The 19,237-nt window shown below is 37.1% G+C and overlaps 1 protein-coding gene across 2 annotated transcripts in view; it reads right to left on the bottom strand.

The window, feature by feature from the left end:
• The window catches only part of PLXDC2 (plexin domain containing 2), a 662,310-nt gene that overhangs the window by 278,607 nt on the left and 364,466 nt on the right, over positions 1 to 19,237 (bottom strand). For both annotated transcript variants that reach the window (XM_006887048.1, XM_006887049.1), the window contains one exon: positions 18,101 to 18,170. In XM_006887048.1, the coding sequence (XP_006887110.1) occupies positions 18,101 to 18,170 (70 nt within the window). The remainder of the gene's footprint in view (positions 1 to 18,100; positions 18,171 to 19,237) is intronic.

Below are 19,237 nucleotides of genomic sequence, written 5' to 3'. Positions count from 1 at the left end.
GGGTGGAGGGACAGCGCAGGATGGGAAGACCCTCTATGAGATGGATTGATTCGGTGACTGGGGTAATCGGGATGGGTGTGTCAGACGCGGTGCGGTTGGCGCAGAATAGAGCAGGGTTTAGAGCTGTTGTGCATAGGGTCGCTATGAGTCGGAAACGACTCGATGGCACATAACAACAACAACAATATAATCTTCATTATAATCCTTTTGACATGTTTTATTGTTATCTTTTCTTTGCAAAATTAGCACCTCATGAAAGATCACTATTAATTATAAATTTATCCTTTAAAATGTAGAAAAAATATCTTGTGAAAAAAATCCTTTCATTTTACACTTAATGATCAGAAAGGCACTGCCAAGTACAGGAAAATTTAATCTTAGAAAAGACATTGCTTTTAATATAAAACCAAGTGTAAGTGGTAAAACTGTTATTCAGATTGACATTTACATCATTGCTCTGAAATTAACTGCTCTGGGATGCTGAAGGCTTGTGTTTTCAAGGAGCTACTACTACATATGTTGTTCACTTCAAGAATGGGTTATTTGAATATGGTGGTTTTGACAGATATTTTCTCACACAACTCTACTCATGCAATTCTATTTTTGGAGGAGGAAAAATTCTCCTCTACCACCTTGTTTAAGGTCTTATCCAAATGCCCCTATCACTCTGACATTCATTTGAAGGAAGTCTCTCAAGATTTTTGATATTTGGACCAAACTGCGAAGAGACAGACATCATATACTTTACAACAGAGAAATGATGATAAAAATATGAAGAACCTCTTTATTTCCTAAGAAAAGCTTCACAACAGAAACGAACCCAAACCAAACTGACTGCTGCTAAGTTCAGTCCACCTTCTAGTGACCCCGAAGGCTGAAGAACTGCTCCTCGGGATTTCTAAGATTGCAATCTTTACTGAAGCAGACAGCTATATTTTTCTCTTGCGGAGGGGCCAATAGGTTCAAAGCAGCAACTTTATGGCCAGCAGGTGAACAGTTCAAGCACTGTGCCCCCAGGGCTCCAAAGAATAGCAGGGGGAGCTAAATGTATTTTATTTTAGAGCATGATGTTGGAGGGAAATGAAAGAAAACTAACAAACACCAGCTATATTTAGCTATATTTGAATATGAACTATTTTTACAATATTTTAATAATAATAATAATAATTTTTAAAAGTGAAAAGAACAAGTATTCGTACCCAGTGGAAAGCCCCAGAAAGGGAAGACAGAAGCAGAGGTGACACTGAAGCTTGTAAGAACAATTCTATGCTCTGTAACCTGAATCTTGGCTTATCAAGCAAACTATCACAATAAAGTAATTAGTTGCACTCTCAAGGGATGTGTGATTTCCCCCCCACCCTTTTATAGTTTACAGGCAGTTGAATTTATGCTTAAAACACCAAATTGCTTTCTGAAACATGTGGAAAGAGTTTAAAGGTTCATGTTTACTATAGAGTTCTCACCAAACAGGTATTACATAAAGACACACTTTGTTAAAGTGTACATTGTCATCTTGTTGTTGTATGCCAGTGAGTCAGAGCTGATCCATACCTTACCCTCCAATGGATTTTCAGAAGCAGTAACTCAAATGGGAGGAGACTGCCCATCTTTCTCCATCAAGCAGCTGACAGAGTGGAACCCTGTGCATTTGCACTGGCAGTGCCTTGTACTCTTAGGTAAAGTATGTTGTTGTTGACGATGATTGCTCTCAAGTCAAGCAGGACACATAATGACCCTATGAACAAAAGCCCTGAAGCCTTTCTAGAACTATTGTCATATATCAAAGTTCATAGGGCTTCCAGAGGCATGTTGTTTAGGAAGTAAATACCACTCCTGCTTCCAAACCTGTCTTAGACTGGGAGCTCCATCAAACACTGTCCACTATGGATAGCCATTATGTCATTTGACACCCCAATAGCACAAGGTTTAGCATCACAGAAACACCAAGTTACCTCAGTACAGCAATTTCACAGAAGAGTGCTGTACCACTTCGAAGAAAGTTTCTCCAAAATATAATAACAATCGACTTTTAAATACAAAGGCCATTCAATAGGTTTCGTTGACTCTAAGTAAGAGTTTAAAATAAAAACAAATAATATAGTATATTTTTGTTGTTATGTGCCTTTGAGTCACCTGTGACATATAGCGGCCCTATGTAGATTAAATATAAAAATTACCAAGTGAGTTATTTGGAAATAAAACTGCTGCATCGAGGTATAAGTCCCCCCAAAAGTCTAACTGATTAGGGGATAGTGATGCATAGAGGTGGCTCAGTTTAGGGAACTTTATTGCTGTCCTAAGTTATGGCGGCTTTTACTAAGACTCACATTGTTGATGTTAAGTGCTGTCTTGTTGGAGCCAATTCATACTGACACGCAAGTGAAACTCGTTTTCTGAAGCAATAAATCACAGAGGAGAAGACTATCCATCTTACTCTCATGGAACAATGGGGGATTAAATCATGTGCCTTTGGTTTGGCAGCACAACTCTTTACCACTAAGCTATTTAAAAAAGAATGAAAAGTTGCTTGACCCCTTCCTTTTAGTTATGCATACCATAATGAGGGCTCTGCCTGAGTTCATACTGATACTGAAAACCAGTAAGTTTTCACCAGCTATTTAGCCACTGTAAAATTGATTCCAACTCATGCTGTTGTTGGTTTTTATGTACCATCCAGTCAGAATCAACTCACGGCTGACCTTCACTGGATTTTGGTGTCAGTAAACTGCAAAGGTAGAAACTGACCATCTTTCTTCTGTGGAGCTGGTGAATTCCAACGAGGTGCCTTTAGGATGGCAGTCTGACTCCTTACCATTTAGAGCTCCTTAGTACACAGGAACAGTTGCACAGCAGTAAAACTTTATAGAATCAGACTGTCTCACCTTTTTCCCCCATGGAATTCCCGGTGGATATGGGCCACCAACTTTTCAGTTGGTAGCCTAAAACTTAATAAACTGTATTACCAATGCTCCTTTACTTTTATTTGTGTAATTTTAGAAAATGGTGAAAACAAGAATATAAAAAATATCCCCAAATATACATATTCTAAGTTCTTTATTATAACTTAAAGGAGATGCCTTAAATATTATATAAAATAAAATTCTCAGACAGAGACACTTCAAAAAAAAAGCAAAGTAAAAAGGTTATCCTTCCTTCAGAAATTTTTTAAAAACAGAAATGACAATTAAGTTCAAATCTGTTGTCGTTGTTATGTGCCGTGGAGTCGCTTGCGAATCATAGCAACCCTAGGTACAAGAGCCCTAAACCCTGCCCTGTCCTGTGCCAATTGCACTGTCTCCAACACACCCATACCGATTACCCCAGTCACTGAATCAATCCACCTCATAGAGGTCCTTCCCCTCCTGCGCTGTCCCTCCATCCTCCCAAGGATGATGTCCCTCTCTAAGGACCAATCCCTCCTTAAACATGTCCAAAGTATATTAAGACGGAGCCTCAGAATCCTTGGCTCCAGGGAGCTGCCTGGATTAACCCTCTCCAGGATGAATGTTTGTTTTCCTAGCAGTCCACGATACCCTCAATACTCTTCTCCAACACCACAGCTCAAAGGCATCAATTCTCCTTCTATCCTCCTTAGTCATTGTCCAACTCTCTGATGCATAACAAGTGAGCAAAGACCAGGGCCTGTATCAGAAGCACCTTAGTCTCCAGAGAGACACCATTGCTCTCCAGTACTTTGGAGAGGTCCCTAATAGCAGACTTTCCCATGGCAATACGTCTTTTAATTTCCTGGCTACTGGTGCCAAGAGTGTTGACTGTGGAGCCAAGCAAACTAAAGCTGTGAACAATCTCAATCTCTTTACCATCCATCCTGATACTGCCAATTGGTCTAGTGGTGAGAATCTTTGTCTTCTTGACTTTGAGCCTCAATCCATATTGGAGGCTGCAGTCCTTGACCCTCTATGTACAACAAGTTCAAATCTACTCATTATAATAGTTTGCTGTACAGGTAGATCCAAGAGTACCAATGAATCATCCACTTGCATAAATTACAAATAAAACACCATAAAGCCTATTAGGTTAAAAAGTCAAGGTTCATAGAATGGTTCTCAGTAAACAGTTTCTACTTGGCTAAGTGCACAAAAATATTATTGTTCTGGTGAGAGAACAATGGTCAGTCCCCTCCTGTGTGACTGACTGCCTCTGAAAACCCACCAGAGAGTTCAGCTATGGGTCAATTCCAACTCACTGGTACACAACAATAACAATTAGAAGAATTATTACTCTATTATATTTGGTAATTGTGCCATCATCATGCTTATCTATGGTGGACAGTGTTTGGTGGAGCTCCCAGTTTAAGACAGGTTTGGAAGCAGGAGTAGCATCCACTTCCTAAACAACATGATTCTGGAAACTCTATGAACGTTGATAAATGACAATAGTGCTAGAAAGGCTTTAGGCCTTTTGTTCAGATGGTTGCTACGAGGAGTGCTTGACTTGATTGGACTCACCAACAATAATATTATTATAGTAAAGATATTTTAGTGTATCTTCAAGTATTTCCTTTGCTTTTTTTAATGTATAGAAGAGTATACTATACACTAAGATAAAAATTTGACTGACAAAGTATTTGTGGTACAGCTTTCAAGCATTTATTTGGCGAACTGAAGTGAGCTAAAAACCCTAAGTAACTGGTTAAGCTTAGATACGAACTCAACTTAAAGACCGATTTAGAAACAAAATGCTTTCATAATCTGGTAACCACCTACATAATTTAAAATAGCTATTATTTATTTTAAGGTAATTTGGTTTTTCATTTTTTAAAAATTTATTTATTTCATTATTTTTTGTGTGTACCGTCAAATCAAATCTGACTGGTACAGGAGGAGATTGTTCTTCCTTCTCCAGCAGAGCATCTGGTGGATTTGAGCCGTGCACCTCTGAGACTGTAGTTGCAGCTTCTTGCCATTAGGCTACCAGAGCTCGCCTGGTTTTTCAGTTTTAAGATGTGTTTACATTCCTCATCGCTTAATTTTTACAAAAGTCTGTACTATTGAAAATTCCAGAATTATTTTAAAGAATGTTTTCATTTTTTTACTTTTAAAAAACGGCTCTCAATTTTTATCATTTAAACAATGTTTTTCTTGGTGCAAAATCTAATTGTTCCAAATCCTCTAATTTTCTTTATTGCAGTAATTTAAAAATACTAGATTGTTTTCTCCAAGCTAAAAAAGAAGGATTTTTTTTAGTACTGTGAAAATTGATAATAAACTAATTAAAAGGCATTTCCCCCTCTATGTTCTTTGCCTTCAGTAGAAATCTCTCATTTGAAAACTAATTCAGCAGATTAAATGAAAAGCTCTCTGTAGCCCTCAGGCCAGTCAAAACAACAAGGTAATCTAAACTCACCACAACCTCATTAGAGTTAACAAACAAAACACTTAGACATTTTCCCATTTTATGCCATTACGTTTCAGCTCCAGATTTCTAGCTATATTAATTAACATGAGCACAATTTTGAGCTGTTTTCTCCTCATATCTGCTGGTTTTCTGTGGTATCACTTATTCATTGCCTTCAAATCAATTCTCCAGTTGTGTTTTAAAAGCTGTAAATATCATGTGAAGAGATTGCCTACCTTTCTCCCATGAAGCTGATGGAGGATTTGAGCTGCCAGAAAGGCAGCATTGTCTTAAGTTTAACAGGGCAACATGTGTATATTAAAATAAAGGAAAGATCCTAGACATAAATAACAAAATAACAAATGCATATAAAGAGATCTGCCTCCCATTTAAAAATATTACATTGAAACTCATTTTTGCAAATTAGAGGGCTGCATTAAAAGTAATGCATTTAGAGTTAAATTATGACTCTCAAATGTATCAAAATTACTAAGGATGCTTCTTGGCGGAACTTCGAGAGTGGAACTGTCCCAGAGAGTTACTTAGGCTGTCATCTCTATGGAGCTGACTATCCCATCATTCCTCTGAGGAGACTTAGAGGTAAGCAGTAGAGCTCATGACCACGGCACCACCAAGGCTTCTTATGACACAGTATAATTTATACATTGCAAATTCTACTGTCGTGTGTTACAAACAAGCTAAATTTTGGGAGACTTTCAGATAACATCCAAAGTCACAGAATAATCTTTAGAAGAGATTCAAAACTCATAGAAACAAGACGGACATATATTACAAGACAAAGGATATGATGTTATAGTGCCCTGTCATGAATGAGTGGGACAGTCTTTAAAACAAACAGTTAATGTTGATGATGAACTAAGTTTTTAAATATGTCTTGAGTCCCTTACTCATCTTTGTAGTAACAAACTTGATAATATCAACTAAGAAGCAATATTGTTTTAACAAGCAAAATTATGTTTTGGGTTTGTCTTTTTGTTTTGTTTTGTTTTTTACTTTACATTTTGAAAACCTATACATAAAAAATGAGAGTAATGAAAATGTTTTTTTAAAATAGGCATCATGGATATATCCATCCTGATGTTGCCAATTGGCCCAGTGGTGAGAATCTTTGTCTTCCTGATATTGAGCCTCAATCCATATTGAAGGCTGCAGTCCTTGACTTTCTGCAGTAAGTGCTTCAGGTCTTCCTCAGTTTCAGCAAGCAGGGCAGTATCATCTGCATAACACAGATTGTATGTATGGTGAAGAGATTGAGATTGTTAAGCTTTAGTTTGCTTGGGTCCACAGTCAACACTCTGGCACCAGCAGCCAGGACATTAAAAGACGTATTGCAGTGGGAAAGTCTGTTGTCAGGGACTTCTCCAAAGTACTGAAGAGCAATTTTGTCACTCTGGAGACTAAGGTGTGCCTGATACAGGCCATGGTCTTTGCTATCACTTGCTATGCATCAAAGATATGGACAATGACTAGTAGAGGATAGAAAGATAATTGATGCCTTTGAGCTGTGGTGCTGGAGAAGAGCATTAAGTGTACCATGGACTGCTAAGAAAATGAACAGGTTCATCCTGGAGAGAGTTAGACCAGGGTACTCCCTGGAGGCAAAGATTCTGAAGCTTCTTCTGACATACTTTGGACATGTTGCAAGAAGGGATCAGTCCTTGGAGAAGGGCGTCATGCTTGTGGGGTGGAGGGACAGCATGCGAGAGTAAGACCCTCTATGAGGTGGATGGATTCAGTGACTGGGATAATGGGGGTATATGTGTCAAAGACAGTGATATTGGCACAGGGTAGATCAGGGTTTAGGGCTGTTGTACCTAGGGTCACTATGAGTAGCAGGTGACCTGACAGCACATAACAACATCATTAGGGATATCTATTAATCAATTTAATCTCCATAAAAATTCTTAGGTGCTAGATATTTTCACTGTGAATTTATATACAGGGTAATCAAGGAAAAATTAATTTGAAAGACTGAATTTGCTCAAGATCACAGAGCTTAGACTGGCTTGGTTTATATAATCCATTGAGCTTAATTCAAATGTCTGTTATCTTGGTCTAGGGAACTCTGATGGCTTACTGGTAAGGAGTTGTACTGCCAATACAGACACGCGGTTTGAATTAACCAGGTGCCCTTTGGGAGAAAGAGGGCCTATATGTCACTCTTTCAGAGGCAATTTACTACTGCCTCTGAAAACCCACTAAAGGGTCAGCAATGAGCTAGCTCAGATCCAAGAGTATACAGCAAAAACATACGTAAATTCTAGATGTCAGACTATCTCTAAGAAAACAAATTTAAATTTCTGATTTCAGGTTGGATTGAGGGAATGCTTTCACAATCACTCCTGATATGTGTAGACTCTCCAAAGTACTAAGTGTTGTCAGTTTAGAGACTAAGGTGCTCCTGATTCAAGCCACGGTCTTTCAATGACTTGCTATGAATCTAAGAGTTGGGCAGTGACTAAGGTTGATAGAAGAAGTATCAATGTCTTGGAGTTGTGGTGTTAAGGGTATTGAGTATGACATGGACTGCCAAAAGAACAAATAAATCTGTCTGGAGAAAGTGTAGCCAGAAAGCTCCTTAGAGGAAAGAAGAGCAAAGCTTTATTTCTCATAATTTGGACATGTTGTTAAGAGGGGCCCTTCCCTGGAGGGCGAGACCATGCTTGGAAAGGTGTAGGGTCCGTGAGAAAACCCTCATTGAGATGGATTGGCACAGTGATTGGAGCAATGGGCTCAAGTGTGTCAGAGATGGTGAAGATGGCACAGGACAGTGCAGAGTTCAAATCCACTAGTCATTGAATCGGTATTAGTCGTATTCAACTGAACAGCATCTAACAACAGCCACTAATGGTAATTCATCCTTTTAATTTCCAGGAGTGGGCAATGTTAGAGTATTTTAAACTCATTATTTCCCTTTCTAATTAAGCAGTTATCATCTTGTTGCTGTGTCCACAGGGCTGAAATCAACCTGATCCTCCAGCTGGTTTTCAGAGGCAGTTAGGCACATGGGAGGTGACTGCCCATCCTCCAGAGAGAAGCTGGTGGCCTTGAACAGAGTGCCCTTGGAATTGCAGCACAGCTTCTTGTCACCAGGCCACCAGAGTTCCCACCACAGCAGTTAGCTAGATACCTTTTTTTTTTTAGCTAGATACCTTTTATTTTCCTCTGATTTATGTAATTAAGGAACTATTTCCACTTGCTTGATATAATTAAACAACTATGTGTATAATGCTATTTATCTGAACTCTCCATCTTCTAAGAGAGGACAAGGGCAAAACATGGTTAATACATCAGGTAAAGAATGTTGCATTCTTAGTCAATAGATCTGAATGCTGCTGTCCAGTGAATACTGAGACATGCTGACACCACCCTGGCTGCTACTGCAGTGGAAGAGGGCATCCTTGGGGAAAACATCCTTGCCTTTTGCCTAGATCCTCATGACAGCTTACCAGTCTATCCTATCTCCTGACTACCAACTGTGACTCTCACTCACCATGTGCCAATCCATCTCTCTTGGTTTTCTAATAACTGTCCTCCTTGATTCTACCAACATTTCCCCATCTGGTATTTGCCTTGCTTGCTTCTACCAGGCTATTTCCGAGCAGCCCCACTCTGGGTCTGCCATTCACTCAATTTCCAATTACACTTCCCGGCTCTAATCCCGGGAAGCTGGTATTTAGAAAGCAAAGGAGTTTGTGAATATGCACTAAAAGCCACAGGAGAGGAAAAAGGTGGTTAGTAATTTTGTTAAAACTGCTGATTCTCCCGAGGAAAACAGAGTTTTGAGAAAGAGAAACTTATTAAGGATACTGCCAAATTGGACTTCCAGGTCTTCAAGACCTTATTTCAGTTAATTACTTAGATAAAGCAAGATATGACATCAATTTTCTCTTTCTTTCCATGAATCATTCAAAGGCGCAACTGCTACTTTGAATTGGTGAACCAAATTGGAATGGATTTATTCTTGTCCAGCACCTATTCGTTCATTACTTTCCCTTCAAGCAGTTATCCAGATGCCCATAACATCTATTCTACGATCAAAGAAAAGGCAGAGGAAGAAGAGAAAGCAAAAATAATCCACTCGTTCTTGTACTAGATTCAGAGAAAGAATAGATACAATAAGCTCTGTTATGTGAGGTTCTACAGCTGGAAAGGAGTCCTGGCAATACAATAGTTAAGTGGCTTCACTGTCCACAGCATGAAAACTATGGGTCTGGTATTTTTAACCCACCAGTGATAAACTAATAACTCACTTTCTTCCATTATATAAGAGAAATAAAAACAAAGTAACTCTTTATCACTGCTAATAATCAAAACTCAAATTCTCACTGCTTTAAGTCAGAACTGACTCATTACTGACCTTTTCTTGAATATTCAGAGGCTGTAAATCACACTGCAAGGAGACTGCCCATTTTGTACCTTGGAGAGGCTGGTGGATAAGAACCGCCAGAGGCATGCCACCTTTGAGTTTGCAGCATAACTTTGTAGCCAGAAGGCCATTACAGCTCTAGTACCCCTAAATACCATAAAATATGTGATAGTGTTGTTATGTGCCATCGACTCACTTGCAACTCATAGCAACCCTATGCATAAACAGCTCCGAACCCTGTTCTATCCTGAGCCAACCTCATTGTCTCTGACACAACTATCTCGATTACCTCAGTCACTGAGTGAATCCATCTCATCGAGGGTCTTCCTCTTCTGGGCTGTTCCTCCACTATTCCAAGTATGATGTCCTTGCAACATGCCCAAAGTGTGTCAGATGAAGATTCAAAAACCTTGCTTCTAAAGAACAGCCTGGTTTCACCCTCTATAGGTTGAACCTGTATGTTAACAGTCCACAGTATATTCAATACTCTTCTCGAGCACCACCACCCAAAGGCATCAATTCTTTTTCTGCCATTTTTAATCACTGCCCAGCTCTTGAATACGTAGCAAGTAATTGTGAAGACCTTGACCTGGATCAGGCACACCTTAGTCTCTAGACAGACATTGTTGCTCTTCAGTACTCTGGAGTGGTCCCTGACAGCAGATTTTCCCAGTGCAATTTATCTTTTGACTTCCAGGCTGCTGGTATCAAGAAAGTTAAACGTAGAGGCAAGCAGGCTAATAATTTAAATTTCAATCTCTTCACTGTCTATCATTATGCTGTCTTTTGGTCCAGTGGTGAGAATCTTTGTGGGTTTTTTTGTTTTTTATGTTGAACTTCAATCTATATTGAAGGCTGTAGGCCTTGACCTTCTGCAGCAAATGCTTCAGGTCCTCCTCTGTTTTTGCAAATAAGGTTGTGTCATCTGCATAACATAAGTTGTTGAGGAGTTTCGTCCAATTCTGATTCCTCCTTGTAGAACCCAGCCTCCCAGATGATCTGTTTGTTCCATATATAGATTGAAAAGGTATGGAGTTAGGATGCACCCCTGGCACACACCTTTCCTGATTTTGAACCATGCAGTGTTTCTTTGATCTGTTCTGACAACTGTCTCCTGGTCCAAGTATAGGTTGCGCATAAGCAAAACCAAGTGCTTATGCAATCAAAATTCTCATTCTTCTCAGAAATCAAGATTCTCATTCTTCTCAGAATCAGCCAGTTTGCTGTGTCCCAAATGAGAAAAGGTTACCAATTGAAATTGAGAGAAAAAAAATCTGAAAAACTTGGTAAAATACTTCCTTACAATCCAGTTGCATCAAGTCATTATTTAAATATTTTTAAAAATAAAATTGATAATATTGACAACATATAGAAAAAGATCCTAAATTTGGATTAATAAACTCAAAGATTAACAGCTATATTTTTCAAGAAGAGAATTAGTGGAGTAGGAGGTAGGCAAAAAAAAGGAGATTTATAGATTACCTTGGTTCCTTGAATTTTTTAATGTCTGTAATAATTTTTCAGACACTAAACCTGATTACTTAATGAACATTTAAATATTTTATTAACCAACAAAGTAAAAATAAGACTAAAGTTTAAGAAAGTTTTATGTATTCTCCAAGGGGAGAGTAATGGAGAAAAGAAGGGGTGATAAATCTCTCACATCAAGATGAATAATACATATTCATCATTTTCTTTTGAATTCATGGCATCTTAATCGTAAGGACAACTGCCTATAAATTCTGTACACTGCTTTAATTATGAATCAACATCTGTCTACATACTTAAAATCTGGGAGCCTAAATTATCTGAATAACAACAATTTTTCTCTTCCATAAAACAGCATCAGGCAGCACTTGCTGTTTCCCCCCCTCCCATCTCTTAGGTCTGCACTGTGCATCCATGATGAATTAATGCAAAAGTATGACTATCTATGATCCCAGAAATTAAAAACCAGATAGTCAAACTTAAATCTACATTTTGCAGAATCTAAAAGATCACGTTAGCAGTCTAATAACAGAAAGTGATGGCTTACAATGTTAATTTAGAATGAAAAAAGAAAAGGCACTGTAGTATGCAAATAATACACTGTAGAGACACCTTTTATGGAAATAGTCTTGGGAAATGCACACAGGAATAGTCTCCTGATATCTAAAATATTAGTATTCAAAGATTATTTTTTTTAAAAATAGAAAGATAAATGGATGCTTTCAGATTTTACCACCACTGAACCAGGAAATAAGATGATATTTGAAATTCATTTTGTGAATTATTTGCATGGGTGACTAAAACTTTTGAATATTAAGGTCCTTAATGAGCAATGAATCATTCTTTTTAGTTTATAAATAAGTGACTGGTTGTTTAGGTTTTTAATCTATATTTTACCTTGAAACTTAGTTTTATTATAATATTTTGTCAAGTTTACTCAAAATTAAATATAAATGGAATACAAAGATGGGTTGCAATATTTCCCTGTATTTTAAAAATACTTTTGATTCTAGTCATAATACAAGATAATACAGCACAAAGTTTTAAATAGTTTGTGTAGTATCTATTTAAAATTTTGGCCTGTATTATCTTGTATTGTGTGTCCATATGAAGAAATGTGCCCGTATGTAATGAATCTATTTAAAACTTTGTACTGTATTATTTTGGATTTTCTGTCCATATGAAAAATAGAAGGAAATGGCATTTTAAAGGAACAAGTGGAATGGCAAAACAAATAATACAGTGGGAAGTGGAGGGTTGTGATTTCAAATAACCAGTTTATTTATGTGCACAGTTTGCATTCAAAATGAAAGTACTTTACTTCCCCTTTTCCCACACTCCATGTAGATCCATGCTCAAGAGAAGTTTGTTGACACAGTCAGAGAGAAAAGCGTCCACTTTTTTATTCTTTGCTGTCAAGTTAGAAATGACTCATAGCTGATTCTCCAGTGAGTTTCTGAGGATTTAAACCACACAGGAGGAGATGGTCTATCTTTCTCCTCAGAGCCACTGGTGGGACTGACACAGCAGTGAGGCATGGCCTTAGGTTTAGGAGTGTAACTTCCTACACACTTTGGTACCTGAGCTCTCAGAGAAAAGTAACAGTTGGTAGAATATCTCTGTTTATTTCAGATGCATAGAAATTGATGCGTTACATATTAAAACTAATAGCCATTCCACTCCAAATCTAGAATGATCTGCTTTCAGCTTTATTTAACTTGACTAATGCTTTTCAGGGAGCTCTAGTATGGTACTGGTAAGATGTCCTGCAGCCAACCCAAAGGCATGCAATTCAAATCTGCCAGTTACTATGAATGAGGTCTGCAATCTTCCCTGTGTAATTCACAGCCTCTGAAAACCTGTCAGAGGTTCAGCTATGAGTTGGTTCTGAAAAACAAAACCAAAAAACTAAAAACCAAAGGGAAAAAAAAATCCACCCTCCAAAAACTAAAACACACACACACACACACACACACACACACACACACAACCAAAAAAGCCTCAATTAAAATGCTTTTAAGTTTTTCTCAAAGTTGTGCAAGATTAGTGACTTCATAAAGCTGTCTAAGGTTAGTGGACATTTGACAAGTAGACCTGCCTGCTTCTCATACTTGGCTGATCAGAAAATAGATCCACCGAAAATCTTCGGTTCAGAGACCCTCCTCTAAACTCTTTTACTCACTGCATCTTAGTGGATTCTTCTGGATGCGACGCTTTCTAATTATCATGATTAAACAATTTAAATTTTAAGTCTTGTAATGATGTTTCCACTGTTCCCAATATAGTCACTGTATTATCTACGGCAGTGATAATAAAAATCCTAATTGTTGTTTTCTCTGTGTTACCTTCTCTCCCTACTAGTTCTTTCCATTACTAGACCAGGTTTGCATTAAAACAAACCAAAAGTTGGCTGGATATCATCCACATTCCTTATGTCTAAAGTGTCTCAAATTCCTCTCCCATTCATCCCTGTACTTGAATGTTAATCTAACTCTCCAAGATAAACTGGTTTGCTTAACAGATCATCCTTGATATGACCTTAGTTCAATTCTTCAGGTCACTTGTCCTTTAGTCTGGAATGTTCCCTTTTTCCTCACCTCCCCTCTTCTTTGGCTACTGATATTCTACCAAAGATTGACGCCAGCTGATCGCTCTTTCAAATGCTTGTTTTAAATTATTACATCAGAATGACCTCTTCCTCACCTGAGCAGTCTTTGGCTCCTTCAATACTTAAGAGGCAGTCTTTAACTTTATGGTGTTACTGATTAGTTGCAGATTTAAACTGTTCAATTTAGGGGAGGACAACTTGCTATATTCTCCTGGTCCTGTGCACTAGGAAAGTTAGCCTTTGTTAAAGGTCTTCAATTTCTTTCTGGTCTTCAGGGCAGCCCTGTGGGACTCTACATGAGTGCTGCCTGTCTTTTCTATAGTTTGCAATTGTTCTTGGTGGTCCTCAGTGTGGCCTGAGACTAGTTTTCCCCTGGCTGTACTTTTTCTCTTGGGGTCGAGGGGAGAGGGATGGATGGCCCAAATAACTCAATGCTGCTGCCCTCTCAGGTTTCTCTGGTAATCCCTCCTGCCTGATATCTGCCTCTTCTAAAGTTTTTAATTTTTTTTCAAGTCATGGTGTACAGAGCAGCTGGAGACCAGCCTTCCCTCAACACCCCAATGGCTGCACTCACTCTATCCCTGCCTGGTGGTGGGTGGAGAAGCCAAAATTATTTGCAACAGCAAGAAAATGGAAACAGCCCAAATGTCCATCAATAAATGAAAAGATTGGGAAACTGTGGTAAATTCATGCAATGGAATACTATGCAGCACGCAGGGGCAAAGTTTTCATAAAACACTATGTAACACAGGAGAGGCTAGAGACCATTTTGCTGAATGAATTAACTCAGTGTCATAAGGACAAACATTGCATAAGACCATTATTGTGAAAATAGAAGGATAACTACTAAGATGTGGATAAAAGTCCAAAAAGGGGGAAAAGAGGTTAAGAGGGTTGAGGGTGAGGAGGGAGAGAAATCACAGGGTCGCAGAGTTTGGTGGGTGGAAAGAGGGAAAGAAGGAATTAGATCTAGCGGGCACCTAAAAAGATGGGGTGATAGTGGGCATAGATTAGTGGTAATGAACACAGTTTTTTAAAAGAGTCAGTCTTCTATTAGTGTTGTTTATTCATACCTTATCCCTTCTCTGTAGATTCTAAACTCCTGAATGGAACTGTAGTTTATTCTTGTCTGTAAACATCACAGCACCATACACAGTGACTTTCACATAGTAGGGACTCAGTCAAAATTGATTGAACGCTAGAATAAATAAGCTCTTTATTGAGCCGGAAACATTAGAAGAAATATCTAGCTTCATTTTGAAGAAACCCAGGTCAATGTCAAAATTACCTTGGCTGAGCCCTTTAAAGAAATTATAATTTATATGTAATTCTGTCCAAGATTATTTTAAGTAAATTAAAGTTTCTTTATATTAGTGATTTCTTAAAAGAAGTAGAGATCATTCAAGATACCATTTCCTCATCACCAATCACTCCCCACCGCCCAAACACCCCACATACTCCCTCCACTGAATTTTAGGATTTTTTTCAAAGCAAAGTAGCACTTCTGAAGCAGTAAAGATGATACAGTCATCTGTTTAGACTTGCCCAAAATCAGTCAGCTAAGAGAAATCTTATTTCACATTAGTTGAGTCACTGACATGATTTTTAAAGACACAATTCAAAAAAATTGAAATTCAAAGCTATCGTTCTTATTTTTTATTTACCACTTCAGGTACAGATTTTGAACAAATGATAATTAATCTTTTAAAAATATAATGAGACATAGGACATTTCAATGTCACAAAATAGGCTTACTAACCATAATAGAAGACAATCATGCTTATTTATAATACTTTAAAGATATAGGAGATGGGATGGATTCATAGCTTATAAGAGGCTATCTTTCAATTTTACATATCTGATTTTCATTCATCCAGATACTGTAAGTTGGAATCTAATTGACCATAGTTTCTTCTTCAATGGATATTAATTAAACATCTATTATGTTAAACTGCTGAGGACAAAAGTACATTGCACATAGAAAAACAATATAGTAAGCTCAAAAGATACAGTCCATGAGCTAATATTACTTACATATCCTCCCTTTTCATTCAAAATTTGATAATCTCATAACTGATTCCTCTGCTTGGATTAAAGTATATCCTCTCCTAAATCTGAAGGCACAAACCCCACCAGGAACACAATACTTCGAACATAAACTACTGTAGTATTCTACTAGCTCTAGTTTTCCTTTGTTTGTTTAATATGTGATTTTTATATCTTGATAAACTATGCAAACAGAGATTCAGCATAATCTCTTTACTATTTATATTTTTCAATCATAATTTACCTTGGAAGTGTTCTATAAAATTGTACCAATCTACTTTTATAATATTAATATGTCATTTTAAAAATTTCTAAAAATATCAAACATATCCTTAATTTCACTCATGGTCAGTAATATAGGCAACCATTTCATTTTCAGAATATTTAAGATGGTTCTTCTTATGACCCACTCTTCATTCTCTACATAATCAAACAACTAGTATGTACTTTAGGAAGTATCTTCAAGCAATAGTTCCTCCAGAAAGTCTTAAATGAATCTCACAGATGTATGAACTGTTCATCCCTGGAAACATGTATCATTTGTATTTTCTAATGGATTCCTCACATGTGGCTTCCTTTGCTATTATTCATTTATTCAAACAGCCCACAACACTCTATTTTCCAAAGGCAGTAGTAATTTTAAAGAAAAGTAAGTTGTTTAGTATATGGGCTCATAAAAAATTAATATTAAATTAATAATATTTCTGATTGCAAATATTTTTCTCAACTCTACATGCAAGTTTGACATGAAAATACACCACCATTAAAAACATGATCAATCAAGTTTCCATATCATTCTTAAGACCCAGGAAAGGGACTTTGGTCTATGTTGCTTCAAGAACAAGCAGTCTGGTCTTACCATCACATCTACACTTTTGTTTTCTTTTTCTTTTATGTTTTTCTCTCATTATCCTTTCTTACTTGTATAACTTTGAAGTAAAGAAGAGTCTCTGATATTTTTATTTTCTCTCTTTCTAGTAAAACCATGGTGCCAACCCAGGGCACTCGGTTTGAATTCACCAAATGCCTGTAGGAGAATAGGCAATCTCCTCCCATATGATTTACTGCGTCTGAAAACTCACTAGAGGGTAAGACATGGGTTGGTTTCATCTCAATGGTACATAACAAAACACTGCATATATTGGAATGGCAGTTGCTTTTAAGCACTTGGGACTCCACAGTTTTACTTGTACATGGATTTCTACCCCTGTACTACTGTGGTAAACTCAAGCGTTAGTCATCTCCAGATTTTAAATGGCTGCTCATAGGCTTTGAGTTCCTCAAAGTAAAAAGAAAAGGGAAAAAAAACACAACTCCACATTTTGATGGTACACAACAACAAATAAGTAGTAAAAAACAAGACAAAACAAATTTCTGGATACTATAGAAAACATGATTGCTTTACAAGGGTAATCCCTAAATTAATCCCTAAACTTATGTACAACTTTGCAATGGAAAAAACATTCCAACAAGATTGCAATGTATTATTAAAATTCTAGAAGGAGTTGGTTGCCCACATGGATGGCATTTAATTAATTATTAAAAACAAACATTATAAATGTTTTCTGTGTATACCATTTCACATCCCCACCAGTAGTTTAAGAATTCCAATTCCTTCATAATTTAGTCAATAATTAGCAGTTCCATTTTTAGTAGCCTAGTCCATAGAGAGTTGTACTGCTAACCCAAAGTGATACCTTTTTAGTGGTTTGGATCCATCAGCAGCTCCATAGGTGAAATAAAGGAAGTCTCCTCCCTTTACAACAAATAGGCTCCAAAAATTTGCTAGAGGGTCACCCAAAAGTTGGTTCAATTTGACTAGCAATGTTTGAGTGAGTGAATGAGTGAGTGATAATTCCCATCTACATTGAGACAAAATACAAATATAGTAACTGTTTCTTTAAGCGCTTTCCTTTTTAACTGTATTCCAACTTCTTCCATTTGTGCAGAATCACCATGATAAAAAAATATAGGAGAAAAGCAGAAGTGAATCTATGCTGAAAACTATTCTATTTACATTTTATTTTGCTGCCAAGAAAGTGTTCCTAATAGCTGTGCTCTATCTTACACTTTAGTTATACCTTCAAATTTATGATGGAAGACAATGGTTTTCCCAATAAATGTCCCTCTCAAAATACGGAGTAAATTAAAAATAATGACTGTCGTGAAACTGTAGATTACTTAAAGTGAATAGGCAGAAAACCACTTACCCCCAGTTGCCACAGTGATTTCACGTAGGGAATGGCCATAAAATGGAAAATCGAAGGACAGATTCACTCTCTGTAAGGAACAACAGCAAGAAAAGAAAATCAATAATTCACAGAATAGTAAATGTGAAATGAAGGCCCTTTCAAAAAAAAAAAAAAGGCTTCTGCTTTTCCACTACATTATTGAAGTTGGCTTTTGAAACCAAAACCTGAGCCCTTGAATGCAATAAGGCAATTTCCCCTGGAAATTACCTATCTCATTTGGACATTCCGGGGTTATGCATGTTCAATTTTATATAATCTTTAGTTATGAACTAAAGCCTATTATGTTAAAATTGAGCTCTGTGCAATGGTTTGTGATAAGAATTGGAGACTACTTTGCAACTGGTTATCATTAGTACCTTTATTTTTACTGTATTATTTTTAAGTTTAAAATGTTCTACCTGAAAGTGTTCCTTTAACATGTTTATGCATAGAAAAGTACATTATACATATACTAAGACAAACGTTTGCTTACTGGCATTCGCTATGAACTTTACTGAATTATTCAAACTTATATAAAGATTATACTTTTTTTTGCACTCATTTGTAAACTGAGGTGGTCTGTACATGAAAATAAATTTGGTCCTGAAAAGATCTGTTTCTATTATAAGTCATAAGATTATCTTTAAGATATAATTAAAAGTAAACTTCTTCTCTAATATCTCTACTTTATGTCAGTTGTCTACTATGCAACCAGATGGATTAACATAATAAGTAATTTAGTTCACAGGTCCTTTTAGTTTGGAGTGCATTCTTTGTAACAGTAGAGCAAGTCAAGTCACTGAATAAAAGGAAAGAATTACCCTTCCATAAACACTTTTGTATTTTACCTTGTATCTATCCCCATATAAAAGGCATTTTAATGGGACAAAATCTCTTTCCTGTGTAGAACTTGACTTATAGTTTGTTTCCTAACCCATTTTATACGAGCAGTAAGAAACTGAAACTTTGATATGCCATACATTAACTGCACTTTAAAAGTACAGAGTCCTACTACACTGCCGTAGTGGTAAAGACAGCAAGGTACTGGTACAATGACAGACACATAGATCAATGGAATCGAATTGAGAATCCAGAGATCAACCCATCTATCTATGG

This window comes from Elephantulus edwardii, unplaced genomic scaffold (assembly GCF_000299155.1).
Source record: "Elephantulus edwardii isolate Elephantulus edwardi_28Jun2011 unplaced genomic scaffold, EleEdw1.0 scaffold00054, whole genome shotgun sequence".
In the NCBI taxonomy this organism is placed as follows: domain Eukaryota; kingdom Metazoa; phylum Chordata; class Mammalia; order Macroscelidea; family Macroscelididae; genus Elephantulus; species Elephantulus edwardii.
Note: the sequence above shows the minus strand (reverse complement) of the source record. Positions and strands in the feature narration are given on the sequence as shown.